The 19,672-nt window shown below is 37.9% G+C and overlaps 1 protein-coding gene across 2 annotated transcripts in view; it reads left to right on the top strand.

Annotated features, from left to right (window-relative positions):
- Window positions 1-8,788: 8,788 nt before the first annotated feature.
- The window catches only part of LOC148081805 (uncharacterized), a 69,102-nt gene continuing 58,218 nt past the window's right edge, over window positions 8,789-19,672 (top strand). The window contains exons 1-4 of one of the 2 annotated variants that reach the window (XM_087788866.1): window positions 8,789-8,925; window positions 9,121-9,213; window positions 10,008-10,043; window positions 10,292-10,473. In XM_087788866.1, coding sequence (XP_087644992.1) covers window positions 9,152-9,213; window positions 10,008-10,043; window positions 10,292-10,473 — 280 coding nt within the window. In that variant the 5' untranslated portion in view covers window positions 8,789-8,925; window positions 9,121-9,151. The remainder of the gene's footprint in view (window positions 8,926-9,120; window positions 9,214-10,007; window positions 10,044-10,291; window positions 10,474-19,672) is intronic. The other variant, XM_087788867.1, reaches the window with a different exon arrangement.

Below are 19,672 nucleotides of genomic sequence, written 5' to 3'. Positions count from 1 at the left end.
TGTTACACACTTCTGTAAACGTCTATTTTATTTATAAATGTAATATTTAAATTATGGTTAATAAAATATATTCCTTTATAAACTAATTTGTCATTAATTACAGACGAAAACAAATAGAATGTTAAATATAAGAGAGTTATTGTATGGAAACTATTATTTGAACCACAAGCACTTTTCTTTATAAAATGATATAAAAATAAATATGAATTAAAAATGTTGTATTACTCTAAATCTACCAAAATACCAAGCAAAAAATTAAATAAAATGTAACTATATATATATATATATATATATATATATATATATATATATAATGCCGCAAATGAAGTGACTCCAGACCCATTCAATATTAATATCATTATTAAATATAAATTTAAATACATATAACAACTGTATAAAACTATATCTAAATTTCTGACATAGATAAACAGGTAATGGGAACAAAAACCAAAAGGGAAAAAATAAAGAAAATCATCCTTAGATTAATTAATTTTTGGAAAATGAAAATTTCAAATGAAGAAAAAAGGGGAACAATATGAATAGAAATGCTGTGAGCTCTTAAAAATATTAGTGTTTTTATTTGTTTATTGTGACCTCACGAGGGCCACATAAATACATTCGCTGTTCTAAAGATATTAAAACTACATGCAACAAGTGAGATAATGTTTCTGTTCATCCATTTGAAGTGAATCTGGATTTGATTCTGACTATAACAGGTTCAGACACTTGGCCTCGTCGCAAACAAAACTGGACCCTGATCTTTCTCCTGCCTCACATCATCTCATAAATGTATTTTACCGGCAGAACCAAAGAGTCTGAACATCATGTCTTGACTGTGGACCTGAACCGTGAGCCGCCGACAGGCAGGCGACAGTCTTCGGCGCACTTTAATGAAAAGCATCACTCAGCTGTTCTCTTGGCGGCTCAGATGTTTGAGTGATGGAGGCGAATACATTTGGAACATATTAACAAGGCAGTGGCACGCAGGCTGCAAATGAAGTGACTCGTTCAATTTCCTCCGAATAGTTTTTCGCTCACAAAACGTTTTGATTGGATCAAATGACATTTAATAATGTAGCCGTCAGCGTCGGGAAAACAAGATCAGCGCTCAGAACATCATTGTGGTTCGGAATGACAAGGAAGTCTCCATTGAGCCCGAAGGTTAAAAACAAAAACACATCATCTTAATGCTCTTCTCTGAGGTAAAAAGAGCTGAGCCAGCGGCGCCGGGTCCGTGCCAGTAAAGGCCTCGTTCAAGATCTAATTTTCAGAAAAGTTCTCCTGGCGGTGCCAGCTTTCCTATACCTTCCTCAGAGAACACTGTTTCTCTCTGCAGACGAGAGACTGACAGCACAGGTTACAAACATGTACTTAACTGCTGACTAAGGTCTTAAATAAAAGGTAACATTTATCCGAAAACATGCTAATGACAATCACAGGTTTTTCAGCCAGCTGTGACGGAGGTAAATCAAACATTCTTCAGCCAGAGTGAAGATTTATTCTCTCCATCTGGTCATATAAACCTATTCTGATCCGACCTGGGCAGAGTGAGGCCTTGTTTTTATTCATGCAGCCTCTATGTATGAATGAAATCATTATATAGAAATGTTTCCATTATCTAGTGCAATTATCTCACAAATATCTATTTTTTTCTTTTCACCCATTTTGTGTCTCTTTCTTTGCCCACTGGTTATAACAATGTAATTTTATTTCTAGTTCCTCCTACTTTTCTGCTCATATTTACCACTGATTTGTCTTTATATTGATTACAATCCCATTTCCTACCAAATAATGCCAACAAATAACTGATCTAATTAAATAACAGGTCACTTGTGGAATGATTGGAGAGTGATATTACCTAGTAAGTGATAGTAAGTCTACCTGTTATATGGCGGGAAAAAAATTAATTAATAATACAACATCGAAACAGTCTTGTTACAGACCATTGAATTACTTTAGTTTTAGATCATTATTTCAACGATCTCTGAAACTACCCTGAACTGTAGATTGTCATCAAAATTGAGTCAGTTTTTATCCACGGTTCCATTAAGCTGCAGCTTTTAAACAACTTCAGTCATAACTATCTTTGAGTTTGCGCTGGAATAAACTCCCCAAAGCCTTCAGAATGATGTATATCTCTACATGTTATGAAAGTCCAGCCAAACCCTCATTCCAAACATTTCTTTTTGTGTTTCACTCTTCTCTTCAACGGATTCTTTCTGATCTTATTTTTCAACTCTTTTTCCCAGGACTTTAACTAACGTTAGTCTAGATTTGGAATTTCAATTTTTTTTGTTTAAAGAAAAATGGGCATTATTTAAATCTAATACAACTGTGATGAAGTTACATCATTAGTTATTTTTTTAATAGTATTTTTGAACACCCTTGAAAGGACACTTTTTAATTAAATAGGGCAAAATATGGTGGGATTTCTCCAACTTCCAAATACATATGGATCTGGATCAAGACTTCCGTTTTCAGTGATGCACAAGAACAGAATAAATAAATAAAAGTAGTGTTGAAAATGTTTAATATAATGTAAATCAGTACAATAAAATAATGAAATAATATTAATAATTAATTTCAATAATTTATTTTTGTGCATTTTTCTTCTCATAAAGGTCACATTCTTTTTAATCAATTGATCCATTTGAAGAAAATGATTTTATGTTAAAGCAACATTGTGTAGCACTGATGTGTGGACACAAATGTGGGGCACATTGTATGATTTAACATCAAAATCCATCACACATTCAAAGTCCCAGTTAAATATTGATCAAACGGTTTAATTGTCACTTTATTCCTCAGAACATTGGAGTCTAAAATGAATGTGGCGACAGTTTCCTGTAATTACTGAAGGCTAATTTTAACATGAAGCTGGACTGTGGTGAGTTACATCAATTGTCCTCCCTCCACTGACTCTGACTCATAACACGACAGAAGCTCTGGGTTTTTAAACTCCCTTCTTTTATGAGCACCAACTCTTCTGGGTTTGAGAAGATTCCAGATTCATTTTGATATTTATGATCTCGGCTCCAAATCTGGCTTTTGACCGGTGAACAGTGCGATCTTCTTAGGTTACAATTTGGGTGGAATAAAACTTGGATTTCACACAATATCATGGAAAAATCTGTAAACTTTCAAAACATAGCTGGCCTGAAAATAATTATTTTTGCAAAATACAAGCATTTATTTATCTAAAATGGTGACATTTGCTCTTTGAAAGTATTTCCACAGAGTTTGACATTTCTGCCAGTATTATTTTGGGGCTACAATGTGTGTGGTTATGCCTTGTGGGTCCAGTTGGCGACGAATGCATCCGTTCAAATGTCAATTTCTTAATGTTTAACAAGTGTTTTAATCGAGGCACAAAACAAAACTTTTGTTGTCTTTCTGTTTGGTTACTACCATTAAGTATAGTTAACAATCCTCAGTCGCCATATTGACCTAGAGAGGAGACCATTTTGATGTATTTTAAATCGGAATTTTTACATCTTGCACACTGTGGACCAGACGTACATCTGACGTACTTAAGGTCAGCTTATAGTAATTTACATTGCTCCAGAATCTGCCTTAACCTTTTAATACCAGAGCCTTTGTCTATTTTCTACTGTTTTGTATTTATCCAGGGATTTAAGCCCGTAATGTTGTGATGAATCTACCCGATGTCGCAGCACTAAAAGTAGACGGCAGGTCAAAGAATACGGTCCTCAGACGCAGATGCAGGGTCTCAGGCGGTGAACTTGGGTTGTAGCTCCACAGAGTGTGTGTAATGCGTGATCTCTCACCCTCTTAATCGGACGCAGGGATTGCAGGATTGCAATTTGTTTTTCAGGGCTTTCAGAGCGCTCTGATGTGCTCCATTTTCTATTTCGGGACGTCAGTACCTCCTCGCACATCCGTCCGAGTTGTGACACTTGTTTAATCGCCACGTGGGCCGATCCAGCTCGCGAGCAAGAGCGTCCAAACAAACAGCTGCTGCCTCATTTCACAATTCCATTCCACTATCAACATCCATCCTTCGCACCAGCGCGTCATCTCGCTCTGAGCGGCGTCCTGGCTGTCGCCGCGACGACATCCGCTCGCCTCTCGGCGCGTCATCGACCAGCACAGATGAAACGCTCAGATTTGAGGCAGATTACAGTGTTTGGCGCCAGCGCAGTGGGAGGAAAACCTCAATCTGACCCCTGGTTCTGACCAAAAACTGACCTGACCAAATCCAAAATGTCAACAAAAGATTATCCCCCTCAGAGTCCCAACACACAATTTTCTCCCTCAACCCGATTGACACAGCTTTTAAAAGCGATGGAGGGACCATGACGGCGGAGCACGACTTCTATTCCTATAATGAAAAAAACAGTGATTTTATTTTGACGAGCTGGAGTGTGAACTCATTATCCACTGACCCAGTGACCCCACAGTGTGTGCCGGCGTCCAAAAACTGCATGTTACGTTTCCACTGCAGCTGTCCTGCACAATAATACCAACTCACGTTCATTATATTCAAGCTAATTATGTTTTTTTTTGCTTCTTGACCCTCCTGATGTGTATAAGTCTACCGAAAAAATGAGTTCATTCCCCGTACGTGTAGTCGTTCTTGAATAACGTGGTGTGACGAAATGCTCAAAATGTAATGTTTTAATCCTTAATGTTAAAATAAAGTAAATGGTGACATATAATATTAGTAAATCAGACTAAACACATAAGTAATCATAGTAATCAAACACATTTAAATAAAAATATTCTGCTTGATTATACTAATCATATCCTACTCCATGTATTTAATAGTAATGTTTTTTTTTTAAATAAAATTTGAATGTATCAATATTATCAGTTTTATATGATGAAAACAAAAACAGCTCTTCAGTTACAAATGGATATACCCTTGTATGTTCACAAAACTACATTAAAAAAAAGTATTAGCTTAGCAGTACAAAAAAACAATATTTAACACTAAGAAACTTCACTCAATCGCTTGTATATATTTTTAATTCTCCTTATTTTACTTTTTTGTATGTTAAGATGGTTTAGTTATGATTTAATAAAAATAACGTTTAGCTTTTAAAAACTACTCAAATGTACAATCATGATAAAAAATACTTCATAGCATATAGTTTTCTTCAGTCTCTTGTTGTTTTTAATGGCTGGTACAACTAAAGGCACATTTATTTGGACAAATATAAGTAAGTAAGTAATATTTATTTATATAGCGCTTTTCAAAAAGTTATATATCTAGACATTTCCATGTTTACGAAAACAGTGCTTTTATGCATTCCGTATTTTCTTTTCTAGAGACATGATATACAGAGATATAACTTGTTTGATCTGATCATTCTTCTGACTGTATATCAGCCGCTTATTAGCCAGATATGAATGATTATTAATTAACTATTATATATATTATATCAGCGAATATATTCCACCAAGTATTAAGAAACTAAGGAAGTTATAACCATATTAGTGGTTTACATGTGTTCCGCTCAATGAAGGTGTAAGAAATGGTTTCTAATAAAACATGTTTTTATGACAATTCTCCTTTCTCCCCTGTGTAGCTGGGATCACCTTGTAGTAAAATACAAATGGTGTTAAATACTCTGTATTTAATAAAAATCAAAGACATTTCTTTTGTAAATTTCTGGACAAAATCATTGCATAATATTGCACTTGTGTACTTAAAACTATATTTGTTTTCATATTTACACATTTAATTAAAAATTCTTTTGATGTCTATTAATATTTCTGTGCAGACAATTTCAGTTAAAGTCAGATATAATTACTTTCAGAAGTCTTGGCAAATGTGCTGAATGAGTTTTTCATTCTGGGTTTGTGTACTTTAGGCTTTTTCCGTGTTAGTTTTAGGTGTATACAACACAACTGGATTCCAATTCCTATTCATGTCCGTGAACGAGTCCGCTAGCTGGTCTACGGGAAAAGAATCACTTGACTACTCTAAAGAATGACATCGCGGAGGATTTCCTCAAGGACCTTTATGAACGTCACGTAGACTGGAGCGAGTGTCTTCGGAGCTTCTATCCATTATTGATGTGCATTAGAATCAAGATTCTGCCGGTGACATCTCAATCGATGAGAGCCACCACCACCTGGCAGATGGGTCTCAGTGAGCGCCGGACTCATTATTTTTTGGAAACCCACCATACACACAGTGGAACACACACGGCGTTGCGTGAGAAGGTCTGCCCCCGCAGAGCTCTAAGCCACAGCTAATCTGGAAGGCAGCTTGGATGGTGTTGCCGGTGGATTTGCATTGATACCAGAAGCATCCCTCTAGCTTTAATGTCCGCTGACAGCGTTAACAGGACCTTTGGACCTCCTCGGAGCTCCGGCTCCACCTGTCACAACAAACGACGACGACGACGACGGGGCCGCCCCGAGGAACAACCGGGATTTCAACCTGTAGACAGATCCGTGGACCACCACCACCACCGCCACCGCCTCCACACCGTTGCATACCAAAAGCTGTAAAAACATCTTTTCGGCAGCTTTTCGTGTTTCAAACTGTGTGTTGGTTCTCACATTACAGCGCAGCAGTGGTGATTTAGCAGCGATTTACTCGGCGCTCAGCACGCTGCCAACAGGCCCCTTTGAAGGTTTCATTAGCTCCAGATTAAAGTTGGGAGTTACACAAACATTTCTTGGAGCATTAGCAAGACTTAGTGAAGTCAAAGTGCCACATCGTTCCCCCCACGTGATTTGACCTGCTATCTTGGTCCATATATCTCTGTATAACTGGATTAACCAATGATCCAATCAGGTCATATTAGCTCCTCCTCTTCATCCTTCACCCCATTTTCTGCCCCATTGTTTTCACTCTCGGGAAAGGATTTGTGACTCTCAGGTGTGCTCGCGCTAACAGGTTTAGAGATCACGACTCGCTGGCATCGAGTTGAGCGTCAGGAACCGCTTAACCGTCAACATCTTGTTTCGGTTTTCCCAGGAATCGCCGGCGAACACACTCTCCTAGAAAGAATGTGCCCACTCAAGACACTCGTGGAATGTTTATGAAGTACACACATTAGACAGCTAGGGGGCAGACTAGTAAATAAATAAATGTAGTTAAGGTAACTTGGCAATATTAATTTAGATACAAATATAGAATACCTAAGTCGTTTATTGTCAAGAGGGAGTCTAGCTTTAATATAAAGTGACTCTATTGTGAGTATAGAAGGAATGATATAAAGCTCCTTCCTACTATCTCTAAAGACAGTTATGTGCATAAAATATTAATTTAGATACAAAGAAAACAAATATAGAATACCTAAATAGTTTCTTGTCAAGAGGGAGTCTAGCTTTGACATAAAGTGACTCTATTGTGAATATAAAATGAATGATATAAAGCTCCTTCCTACTATCTCTAAAGACAGTTCTGTGCATAAAATATTCATTTAGATACAAAGAAAACAAATATAGAATACCTAAGTAGTTTATTGTCAAGATGGAGTCTAGCTTTAACATAAAGTGACTCTATTGTGAGTATAAAAGTAATGACATAAAGCTCCCTCCTACTATCTTTAAAGTATTTTCTAAAATAAAATATTCATTTATTTTATGTCCAGTCCCATGAGGTTAAATGTAATATTAGTTAACTAGGACAAAGACTCACCTTCAGCACTTATTTTCCTACATGATCCATACTTAAAACTGGATAATAAGGCATCATGTTGTCTCGTAACAATATATATCAACAAATATAGTTTAGTAAAGTCCGAGTAGGAAAAGCTATGATCAGTAGTGCTCTTATTTTGAAGGCGCGCACACACACAGTCCGTGGTTAAGCACATACTTTTAAGCGTTTAAATTGGAATTTCCAACAAAAGAAAACAAGATTCCGAGCATGTGGTTGAACCATTATTATCTTATGTTTCTTCGTCGGTTTTATATATTAAAAAAAAGTACGTTCCCGCCACATTCACAGTGAAAATTCGCTTCCGGTCGAGCCCCTACTTATGGAGGAAACACGGCGGGTTTTGTGGCGATCAGAAAGGCGTCGGTCCTCGGCGTGTTTTCGGGGGGAATCCTCCGTGGTTTTGTGCGCGATCGGTGGAGCTGCCTCGGTGGGAACCAGAGAGATGCCCTTCGCGTGTGATCCCTCCTCCCGCGCTGGTCCTCGGGTCGGGCTGGGCTGCTGCTGCCTTCACGGCGCCTCGTTTCTTTTAAAACAGCCTAAATCCACCAATACATTTCTCTTTAAAAACAAGTCTAAAAATTAAATAAATAAATGTGGGAATATTTCAATTATTTTTAGGTTAATTTTAAGTAACTTCGCTCGCTTTTAAATGATATATCTTAGATACAACGCTATTATGTTTATAACAATAATTATTACATTTAAATTCAATGCTAAACAAATGCTTGTCGTTGACGAAATAAGTCAAGAATCATAAGCTTTATTATTAAATTAAGGCTTAAATCGGAGGCAAAAGCGGGGATTCCGATACGAGCGAGAGTCCATGAAGGCGGCGTGAGCCTCGTGTGTTTGTGTATATGCGTGTTAAGTGTGTGTGTGTGTGTGTGTGTGTGTGTGTGTGCGCTGCTCCGTGTTTGCGAGGCACAGAGTTGCGTGCGAAGAGCTCGACATGTCATTCAGTGGAATCCGCCACCTGAAACGCGAGGAAGTGAAGGCAACTCATTTGAGTATAAAGCATCAGCAGCACAACATCTGCCCTGAGCGTCGCCGGGCCGATGAAACGCATCCTGCAGCCTTTATTTCATTTTGACAGGATTTATTATTGGGGCTTTTTTTCTTCTTCTTCATCCCGCGTGGACGCTCGTGGAGACGCATCTTTTTTTTTTTTTCTTTTTTTTTACCCCCCCTACCCCCCACAATTTTATTTCTTATTTCTGCATTTAATGTGATCCAACAAACGACACTATACTGGAATTAACCGCCACCCACAGGACGACAGGGTAAGTCTTCAATATTTCAATTTCAATATTTGTTATATGCATTTAAAAATAATGCAATTTATTCTTAATAAAATAAACATTACATCAATATGGGTTGTTCTTCCTACCTACAAATAATACTTTCATGCCCCTAAGACGAGCATGTTTTTGTTGGTTTGTTCCACGCGTGGAAAAGTTTGTGTGTCTTGTCCACAGAGCACCTGTTACCTCCACGGAGCGCAGGATCATGATTCCTCCTGGAGACTGCATGTATGCGGGCAGGAAGAGGAGGAAGCCCATCCAGAAACAGTTAAGAAACCATGTGTACTTGTGTTTAATGTTGACTCTACTGTTGCACCTGTAAACACAAACACAGAGAAGCAAACAAATATGTCGTTTTTATTTATTTTTTACCTTTACATGTATTGAACAAACCATTATCCAACCACTATCTATTAAACACACTTTTTTTTGTTTAAAAAAAACAGAATTTGAAATGTTTTGATTGTCATTTAAATTGCCTGTATATATATATATATATATCTTTTGCATCTGTAGGCTTTCACAACATTTTTAAATGCATTCTTGTCGTAACTTAAAATTGAATTAATAAATCACATTTGATAAAGATAAATGAACATGTCATCAAGTTTTTTATGCAGTATGTGGCTCTGCTGTTGGCCTAAAACTGTACTCAACAGCGTTTGAACCCGAGCAGATCTGAAGATTTAAAAGTTTTATCCTTTAATAATTATTGACTCTTTATTTCTTGATCTGTTTTTATTTTTTAATTTGTTTCTGTAAGTGAATCAAGTCCAACGTTCGAGCTGTAGAATCACTGTCAGCTGTGGAAATCGGAGCTGACCGGTCCATATCATACGGCTCGTGTTAAGTCCAGCTGATAAAACTGCTCCAAAGTAAAACACACAAATAACTGAACATGAAAAAAAAAAAAGGATCCCTAGGAGCCATCTGCTGACTTAATACCGAGCCACATGAACGTATTTCAAAATGTTGCCTGTTGTAAAGCAGAATATATAAATATTTACACATGATAGAACATATATGTCCTTTCCTGATTAATGAATAATATTATCTTTTAGACCTGCAAGACCAGCAGGCCTCCACACTCAGACAGTGTAAGCGTCCAACTAAAAAAAAGGCCTGTGTCATGTGTTTGTACGATTTTAAACTAACTTTTAATTTGTTTAAGCGTCACTTGTGAATGCAACTCACAGCTTGTTTGGAAGGTTGTTTTCCAAAGTGTGTGTTTAAGAATGAAGTAAACAATCAAGACGATTCTAAGAATTAACCCCTGGAATAATTTATTATTAAGGGTGATGAATGTTCAGCCTGGTCCGATCTGACACCCACCTGTCGCCATTAGGAAGCCGTCGTCAGCCAATGAGAAGACCAACCCGTCCAAGCGGCACAGAGACCGGTTGAACGCGGAGCTGGACCGGCTGGCCAGCCTCCTGCCGTTCCCCCCGGACGTCATCTCGAAACTGGACAAGCTCTCCGTGCTGCGTCTGGCAGTGTCCTACCTCCGAGTCAAGAGTTTCTTCCAAGGTAAAGCACAGTTTTTCACCTGTTTTTGTTTGTGCTTCAAGACGGTTCGTCTTTTCTTCCTCTCATTACACAACAAAGTAATTAAGTGAATATTAAAGTCAGAAACAAACAGGTTGATAAATTACAAAATAATATTTTTTTTAAATATAGATGAAAGTCAAGTTATATCAGATGTTTCAGAACTTTTTAATAAAGCAAAGTTGGCTTTGAATTAAAATGAATAATTCATGGCTAATGAAATTAAAATTTAATATATTTTAGATTCCAACAGTCAATCATTATTTAAATGTCATACAGTCTTAAAATAAAACTTTTAAATCAAATGGCAAGAATATACTTGTTTAGTGTTTTTGGAAATATATAAAAATATAAGAATATAATAATATATTAATATTGAGTGACTTTAATTTGGCAATTCAATGAATAAAGATGATAAAGTGTAAAACACAAATAATAACAACAACAAATTTGCTTTTTGCTTTGATATATAGATAAGAAATGAATCTGTAATCTTTCATTTAAAGGCCCTAAAGAGAAAAGCTCCTGTTTTCACATGTTTATAAGTTCACTTTCTGGGCACCGAGGAAGGAGATCCTCAGAGAGTTCCTGTTATCTTCAAACCACATGTAATTAAAAGGTTCTCTCTTGTTTTCCCACTTTCCCGTCCTCAAGTTGCTCCACATTCAAATATTCATGCTTCCCTTCGGAGCGTATTTAGTTGCCGGTGGCGTTGGGCAGCAGCCATGTACACACAGATGCTGCTGGACGCTGCAGCACTCTCAAAGGACAAGTAGCACTCTTTTATTTTAGGACGCGGGAAAAAAAAAAAAGAAAGAAAATCTCATGAGAAGGAGGAGATATACGTTTAGATAAAAAAGACAATGGCCATAAAGATGAGGTCAGCGGTGACCAAAGGTTTTAGAAACCGATTCCATCAGCTGTTTAAATAGCTCCACTGAGTCATAATCATCCAGGGAATCTAGTCCAAATCACGTGGGGCTCTTGATCTTCCAGGTTTTATTCTTTTTTGCACATGTGGCCGTCCCGAATCACCTCATCCAATCCTCGGAGAACCCTTAAGCCCCATCATCCACTTCCTCTCGTTGGCATGGAACCCAGTGATGGCCGAAAAGACTCACACACACAACTTCACACACACTCCTCTTTTAGCTTAGGCATCACGCAACCATCCAGCGCAGGTGCTAATCGGACCTATTAAAAGTGTCTTTTCTTGGATAAGGCAGCACGGAGAGCTAGAAACCGCTGCGCCTGTGCAGAAAAAAAAATGCAACAGAAAGGTGTGAAAAAGGGTGTTGGGAGTGAGGGAGACGACGAAAGGTGTGTTGACACCGGTGGTGATATCATTTATTTATTTATTTAATTTTTGGCTGGATCTTGGTTCACATGTGTTTTAGGTTCATGTCATGCTGTAATACTTTATATTACACATAATATCTGGATCAGAGAAGAATCATGGTCTGATACATATCATTAGAAACCTCAGATATGATCATTAAAAAGCTATTACGTTATCAATTAGAACCATTTAAATCATTATAATCATATATTTATAATTACAAATAGAGTTATTTTCTTTGATATATCAAAACCCTGCTGAAAATGTGCATTTATAATTTTAAATAAAATGCATTTTAACAATCTATTTAGTGTGGTTAACCTTAAGCGTCATGAAAGTCCTGCCTGCTCATCTGCTGGATCTCAGCTCTGCATCGATGCTCTAATAAGATTAATTACCGAGGAACATGAGAGGTTTAATTCTGAATACACCTCCTATCACTCCACCCTTTCTTCTTTTGGTCATCTCGACACGTTTCCCCCCCCCCACCCTCGGCCGATGTTCAAACATGGAGAGCAGCCAGAGCTTTTCCAGATACATTTAAAAGCTGAAACAAATACATGTCCACATCCTTCCTGTGGTTTGGAACAACAATCAGTTCCTTTTTTTTTTTCTTCTTTTTTTTTTTTCTCAACTGTGAGTCATTCACTGCCCGCATGATCTAAAACCCTGTATGTATTCTTTTTTTTTTTAAACTTGCTGAAGAGCTCTGATGGGTTGAGACAGCAGTGTCGTCGTTTGTCCACTAGAGGGGCTGTGTGAAATCCACAGGCAGGGGTTGAAGAGCTGGAGGCTGCAGCTTTAATGCCAAACGACAGCCTCCTGGGTCTTTCCTCTCCAGTGCAAACAGAACACTGGTGATTCTGGATGATATTGTGGCATGACAGGGTGGAGCTCAACTGTGTGTACCTGCATGATTTGCAAATATAGCTGGAGGCGGTTGGTGTGTAAATAAAAGGTGACGATCAAGGTGTGTTTGAATGAAGTGATGACTTGAAGACACCAGTCGATTTTATAATGCTTTCTGTTGATGCTTTTTATTGCTCGCCCCTCCCGGCTATTGCGCTTTCAGTTATTTTTCTTTGACGTATAAAGGTTTATTATCATCTTAAAAACAAATATCCATAATCTTAATCTTAGACAACAACAGATAATTCCCAGGTCGGCAGATTATTTAGTTGCAGTTGCTATTATATATGTAACCTGCATGAATCCTCACCAATTTATTGTCTTTCGAGCACTTTCAAAAGATTGAAATGTATCTTTAAAACGTGCATCAAAACGACGACCATCTACCATAATTTATACTGTTCTTGATAAAAATATATGTATACTGTAATTAAATGAAATGAGGGACTTTAAGGTGGAGAATGTATGTATAAAACAGCAAAAATACTGTGTGCTAATGTTAGCATTCCAGAATTCTAGAATCATTTAGTTTTTTTGTTTGTCTATTACAATATTCAATAAGAAAATATATTATTATTAATATTGTTTTCTGCCCTTAATGTATTATATTTTGGTATCTTTGCTTCATTTAGTTTGACATTCCTGTCGATATATTGTTAACGTAGCTAAACAAGAAAAGTGTGCAGAAAGTTGTGTCTTTAAATGCTGGAGAAACCCACATTAAAATATATATTTGGTCAAGGGCTGAATTACAAAAGGATTTAAAGACAGATCTTTATTTCAGTCGCTAATAAATCTACACTGCTACATTCAGGGGTCAAAGGTCGCCAAAGCAGGCCTTCAGTCCAGGGTAGAGGTCGCTTTAAACACTGATCGTGAGTGCAGCATCGAAGCAAAAGATAATAATTAGAACAAAACTTGGTCTTTACTTACAATTATCTTTACATTTTATTTTATTATTTTCGTTTTCCTGTCTTTTTTTTTTTTTATACACTCACTTGCAGATCGAACAAAACAATCTGACTCACAAAAACTGGTCCAAAAAGTTGTATTGTTGGATCTGAAGTTTATTGTTTCTCTGAAGAAAGCAGAGATTATATGTTTGGACCACTTATCTGGAAGAATTTGTTTCAACTTCTAGGAGAAAAAAAAAGGATGTTTCTAGTGTCATGAGACTGAGTCGTTGTTGAAGGAATACAAGTCAAGTTACATTACATTCCTGTTACCATTCAATTAATGAAATTCCGTTACTTGCACCTGTGTTTTCAATCTTTGACCATCGTGTGATCGACAAACCTGCCTCATGTAAGCCAAATGGACGTTGTTAAGAAACGTCATCACATGCAGCAAAGACTGTAAACTCTCAATGAAATCATCAATCACGCTAAACGACAATAAATATTAACCTTAATAAAGACGTTATTGCAGTGCCTCGGAGCAAGGCACATGCCAGCAGCGACAGCTGAGAGCTATGTGTGTGTTTATAGAGGGCAGAACGGTAATACGTTTAAATCTCCTGGATAGAACCCCACGACAGCCAGCCAGAATGTGTTGTGTACGCGAGTGTCTGCCGCCACGATTCTTGCTAGTTATGGTGCGACACAAGTTTATTTTGACGGCGTCTGTCACCTTCTCACGTCTTGAACTCCGTGATCACACCCTGGGAAAAACGAGCGCATCTGGCGTGAATCCACGCTCGTCTGAGGAGACTTGGCGCTCTGGGCAAAATTTTAAAATCCAAATTTAAACCCATTTTTTGATGAGTCAACACAACCGTTTTTTTCCCCCCTTTTTCTTGTCTTGAAAATTTTGGACCCCTTTGTCATGAACCGTGACACCTCCCATAGTTTCCTAAACATGCGGTAATATTGCGGCGCGAACAGTTGTGCGTGTTGTCAGATTATTGTGAGTAAAAAGAGGAAGAGGAAGGTGACAAGAGCTCGCAGACACACGCCATGCTAACGCCACCTGACGTCAAGCTACAGACAGAAGGCTGTTTTGTAACCAACGCTTTATTAGGTTTTTGAGGAAGAAGACCAAAAAGAAAAAAGTCTGTTTAGGTCCCTGTCCTTTCATTTAAAACTTTAGGGAGTTTAATGGGTGTAATCCCCCCTTTTGTCAAATATTTAGGTTAATCCTTTTTTCATGTCAAATCTGCATCAAATCAAGTCATTCCAAGTGCAAGAGCTCTCAATTTTTTTCCCAAAGAGGGAAGTGCGTGCATCGCGTGCTTACAGTTTTTTGAATGGGCTTTTGGCTCAAGGGTGAACATGTGAATCAGGTCACATTATAGATAGAGTTTGTGTTTACTAAACTCTCAGTGACCCTGCACTTTTTTTTTTTCCCTCTTTCTCTTCCCCTCCATATTCTACAACCCAAAGGCAGACAAGACAGCCGGGGCAGAACCAAGAGAAATACATGAGCAGAACAGAACTGAAAAGGTCAAGAAGTAGTCAAATTGTGGTCTGTTGAGTTTTTGAAATAGAGCTAAACTGTCACAGTTCTTCAGCCCGCCTCGCATCATAGCCCATGAATTGCCGCGCTGTAGCTTTGCATGTAATTTTACGCTCAATTTTGTTCCTATAAAGAATTCTAACCCTTGTTGACGGTGACACGTCAGAATCAGGCGAGATTCATTGAAACCTGATCATCAACTTGTTGTTGGCTTGTACTGCCGGGATCTCATCAGCAGATTCAAAATATAAAGTCTGCTGAACAAGTCGTAGCAGGTCTAGTCTGAGTCTCCAATTTATGACAACACTGGTTCCGTACCTTCATAATCTGGTCACGACCCTCGGTTTAAGACCAGAGATTAATCTAAGTAAAAAAAATATAAATACTTTTTTAATCATTTTTAAAAAGCAAGTTCCAGTAGTGATGTGCATTTACAAGATTCTGGCTATACGATGCGTATCCCGGGGCAACAATATTTTATACTACAAATGATTGCAATACTGTAGGACCAAGGATATATGTGTAGAATTTCCAGAGGACTTGACTCTGGTGTTGCAGAATTTACAGGCCGCATGAAGTCATAGCTGCTTTTATTTGTTTTGAAAACATCTCGATGTCGACTGTATCCTCTAATCCTCAGTCATTGCATGTATCTCGCAGGATTACATCGTTTCTTTAGCTGCGGAACCTACGGTTTAATTGAAGTTTAATTGCAAAACAAAAATGTACAAATGCAGTTATTATCTGCATGTTAATTGTAAATGAAAATAAAATCCAATAATTTCATACACACTTTATTATTCTACAAGAAAACTATTATAAAATTAAAAGTAATTCCCCAAAGAAATGTTCTAATATACTGTGACAGAAATATTTTAGTGTATCAATACTACCTTACATCCCTCAAATGTATTAAAGTATGTATAAATAATAAACTAGGATTTTTGATTAAAGCTTGGATTATATAATGATTTGTGAGATAAATGAATGTTATTCTGACTCATTATCAAACTAAAAACATCTACTTTTCTATCAAGGTACTCAAGTAGTAAAGCTGAGAAGACGTTACAGTTCAGTGCCTGGTCCAAGCGAAGCCAACTCTGGGTGTCTGCCCCGCGCTGGCTGACCTCTGGCTCCTGTATCATCAACAGAGCACAGGTCGTCACAGCCCATTAACCCATTTGTTACATCTGTCTACACACTTTCTGAAGTGAACACTCAAACTCCGCAGAGGTCGAAACCTTTGGCCTCTTCTCTCTGCTCCTGTTTTTTTTGATCCCAGCGCTGGCGACGGCGCACAACGGGACCAGAAATCATCAGGAATCAACGTCTCGTGACGTTCCTTGACAGTGAATGCTCACATTTTTTTCCTTCACAATCGCTAATCTGAATCCTCCCGCACGCCACTCAGCGGAGCGAGGACATCCGTCCATCATATCAGTTAAATGTCATATGTCACAACAGGCCCCCGCGGCGAGATTGAAGTTGCCTCGCCAGTGCGGCTGCGATGTCGGTAGCACGAAATGACCAGTTACTCTGAGACTGTTGGATCTGCTTTTACAAGTGACATTTGAGCTGTTAGCAACCTGATCCTGCCTCAGTGGTTCTCATAGTCACACCTCCATCCTGATATTTTTATCATCCTCCCCATGACAATGTCTGCTCGACAAAATAGAAGAATCAAAATTGGTTTTATTGATCAACGTGTGAGAGCGACAGAACGAGTAAATCTTCTTTTCTGTCAAACTCCACCTACTTATCACTTGTTCTTTTACCGTTTCATCGACTTCTGCTGACTTCAAGGGTCGTGGCCTTATGGCTCCTTTCGCTGACCGCTCTGAGGGAAAAGTCGCCTCTTCTGCCTTGTGCTTTCGTGAGGAGTGCGTGATCAGGCTAAATTCCAGTGCTCAGAATTTCCTCCTTCCTCTTTCCTCCTCATGCGATGTCTGTAACCCCCCGCCCCCCCATCCCCATGTTCTATATACAAAGGTAGATGTATGGCCGCCTAATAGATTTGCAGTGTAAATGTTAAAGTGTTCCCAATGTTATGAGTGAACTAATGCCCGTGCTCGGGGTCTCATCATTCTTGCGCTTTATTTTGGCGTGCAAAACCCCCGGTGTGTTTATTGTGACATGGCTTCAACAGTTTAGAGTCTATTCTGGTCATTTCTCATTTGATAAATACGTTGTTTCTTCTGTTTAATGTACTGACGATACAAGCTATTTATTTTTTACTAATCATTGCACTTGAATGAATGTGTTATATGAAAGGTTTGAACATAGATGGTTCAAAGTCTCGGATATAAATGGTCTGGATTTGGAAATCACTTTTTTTTTTTATATCGAGGATAAGGTTATCCGTCTTACTTTTGTGTCAATCTTTAAAAATAACCCTGTTGCAGATATATCGTTTTTAGAACGAACAAATCTAGCCCTAAATGGAACAACGTATCACAGTGTGGGCGACTAGAAAAGAAAACAGTTTTTTTTCCAATTCATTTAACAAGAAAAAAATTAAATAAAAATAAAAAAAATAAAAACATCCACTTTTTGTGATTTATTAAAAAATATATATACATAAACAAACACATTGTGGATATATTTTATATATTTAAGTCTTTAAATAAGAAATTTAAAAAAGGGTTTAACTTATAGCGGTGAGCAATTGTTAGCAATTATTTTAGGTTTATTTATGATGATTGTTTTTTGTACTTATATACTATAATGAAGGATAGAAATATTGGAAAAACAGGTCATATAACTTTTTTTTTGTTATTCGACTCTAGGGATTAATTTCATGGGGAGGAGATATTTTTTTTAAATTCAAATGTTTACTACACTGTATGGCTTAATTGTTAGCCGACTTTCTATCTTCTTGATCCCTGTAACAGTTGAAAAAAATCTAGTGTAAAATATAAATACAATTATTTACACAAAATAAAACTAATTGATTATTTGACCAATTGTTATGCTTGGTTATATTTTCTTTCTGATATCCTACCCTTCATTTGGTATCAGAATAATCCTGTTTTTTTTAATTTATTTATTTTTTATCAAAGTTATCTAGAGCCTACTTAATTTTTCTGAACAACACAAACACAAGATTTAATCCTGATTTAAACTAGTTTTGGCTTGACTTGTCCCCATTCTATTTCAAAATATCATTTTTCAATATCTTATCCAATCCGATACACAAAACCTCACATGATTACCTTTAAACAAGTGGCCTAACAGAAGAATTGTATTTGTGATCTTATTGGGCAGCGACCTTGAGTCTCACATGAGGCGTTTTTAAATAAAAATGTATTATTATATTATTATTAAGATGATAAACGTAGGATAAACAAACGCTAGAATCAGCAAGAAAAAGTTTCCAGGGTGTGGTGACACAATTACAAATCATGATTTGGCTTCACTAAGCCCTAAAAAAGTCATTGACACAGCTGTGTGAGTTTCACCACAGTAACCAGTGTAAAAGTAAGGTAAGGTAAGGTAGAACTTTATTGATCCCTCAGGAGGCTTCCTTTGGGAAATTGTTTTTTTTCCCAATAGCCACAGAAAATACAGCAATTTTTCATAAAAAATAAATCAAAATAAATAAGAACAAAGAGAAATAAAGAGAAAGAACAACATGATACAATCTAAAGATAAAGATAAAGAACCAGTGACTCACCGATTGGGTTTTAATAACGTGTACACTGTGTGTTAATGAGAATAACTCTGGGGTGATTTGCGAGGCTCTAGACTTCTTGGAGATGGCGTGGGAATATTCTCCTCCCCGCTGAGGATCTAACCCTGGTGGTCACTCTCGCGTGTGCATCTAAAGAACGATGGTTTATTTCCCTGCGATTGTGGCTCAACGTTTCAGTTAATACGCTGCCTAATGATTCATGGCTAAACCGTGCATTATTTGCATGTCGGCTCACTCTCACATGTATGTTGGCCCCGTCCGCGGTAATGGGCCACACAAAAGCTGTTAACAAGTGCGACAGGCCAGCCATGCTAATCCCTTGTATGTGTCGAGGACCATGAATGGAGAAGCCGCCGTGTGCATTTAGCATCCTCACAGCTAACTCATTAGTTGCTTGAATCAAAGGCCTGACACTTGCTTTGTCCCTGCCTGGCCTCTCGTGCCACAGACACTGAACTCGCTTGAGTGGAGTTGTACTCTTGTTGGCTTGGGGGGGCCCCCGAAAAAAAGCCCCCCGGGATCACAAAAGGCCATAAGTGAATTACTGAAATCAGTGCCGAGGGGCGCCCCCGCGAGACGCTAACTCTAACAGAGAGTAGTGGGGAGTCGCGGCCGCTCCAGCAACGGGAGGTGTATTAGTGTGCGAGCGTGTGCACGTGAGTGAGTGTGTGTGTGTGTGTTTTGAGTTTGAGTGAGTGTGAATAGACAAACAGAACTCATGCAGAGGGAGTGGAAGCCTTTGTTGGCCCAACACTATTGTTGGAATATGTCTGGTATAATCAGTGTCA

The sequence above is a fragment of the Callionymus lyra genome, chromosome 4 (assembly GCF_982586985.1).
Source record: "Callionymus lyra chromosome 4, fCalLyr1.hap1.1, whole genome shotgun sequence".
Classification (NCBI taxonomy): domain Eukaryota; kingdom Metazoa; phylum Chordata; class Actinopteri; order Syngnathiformes; family Callionymidae; genus Callionymus; species Callionymus lyra.
This window is presented reverse-complemented; position numbering and strand designations above follow the sequence as displayed.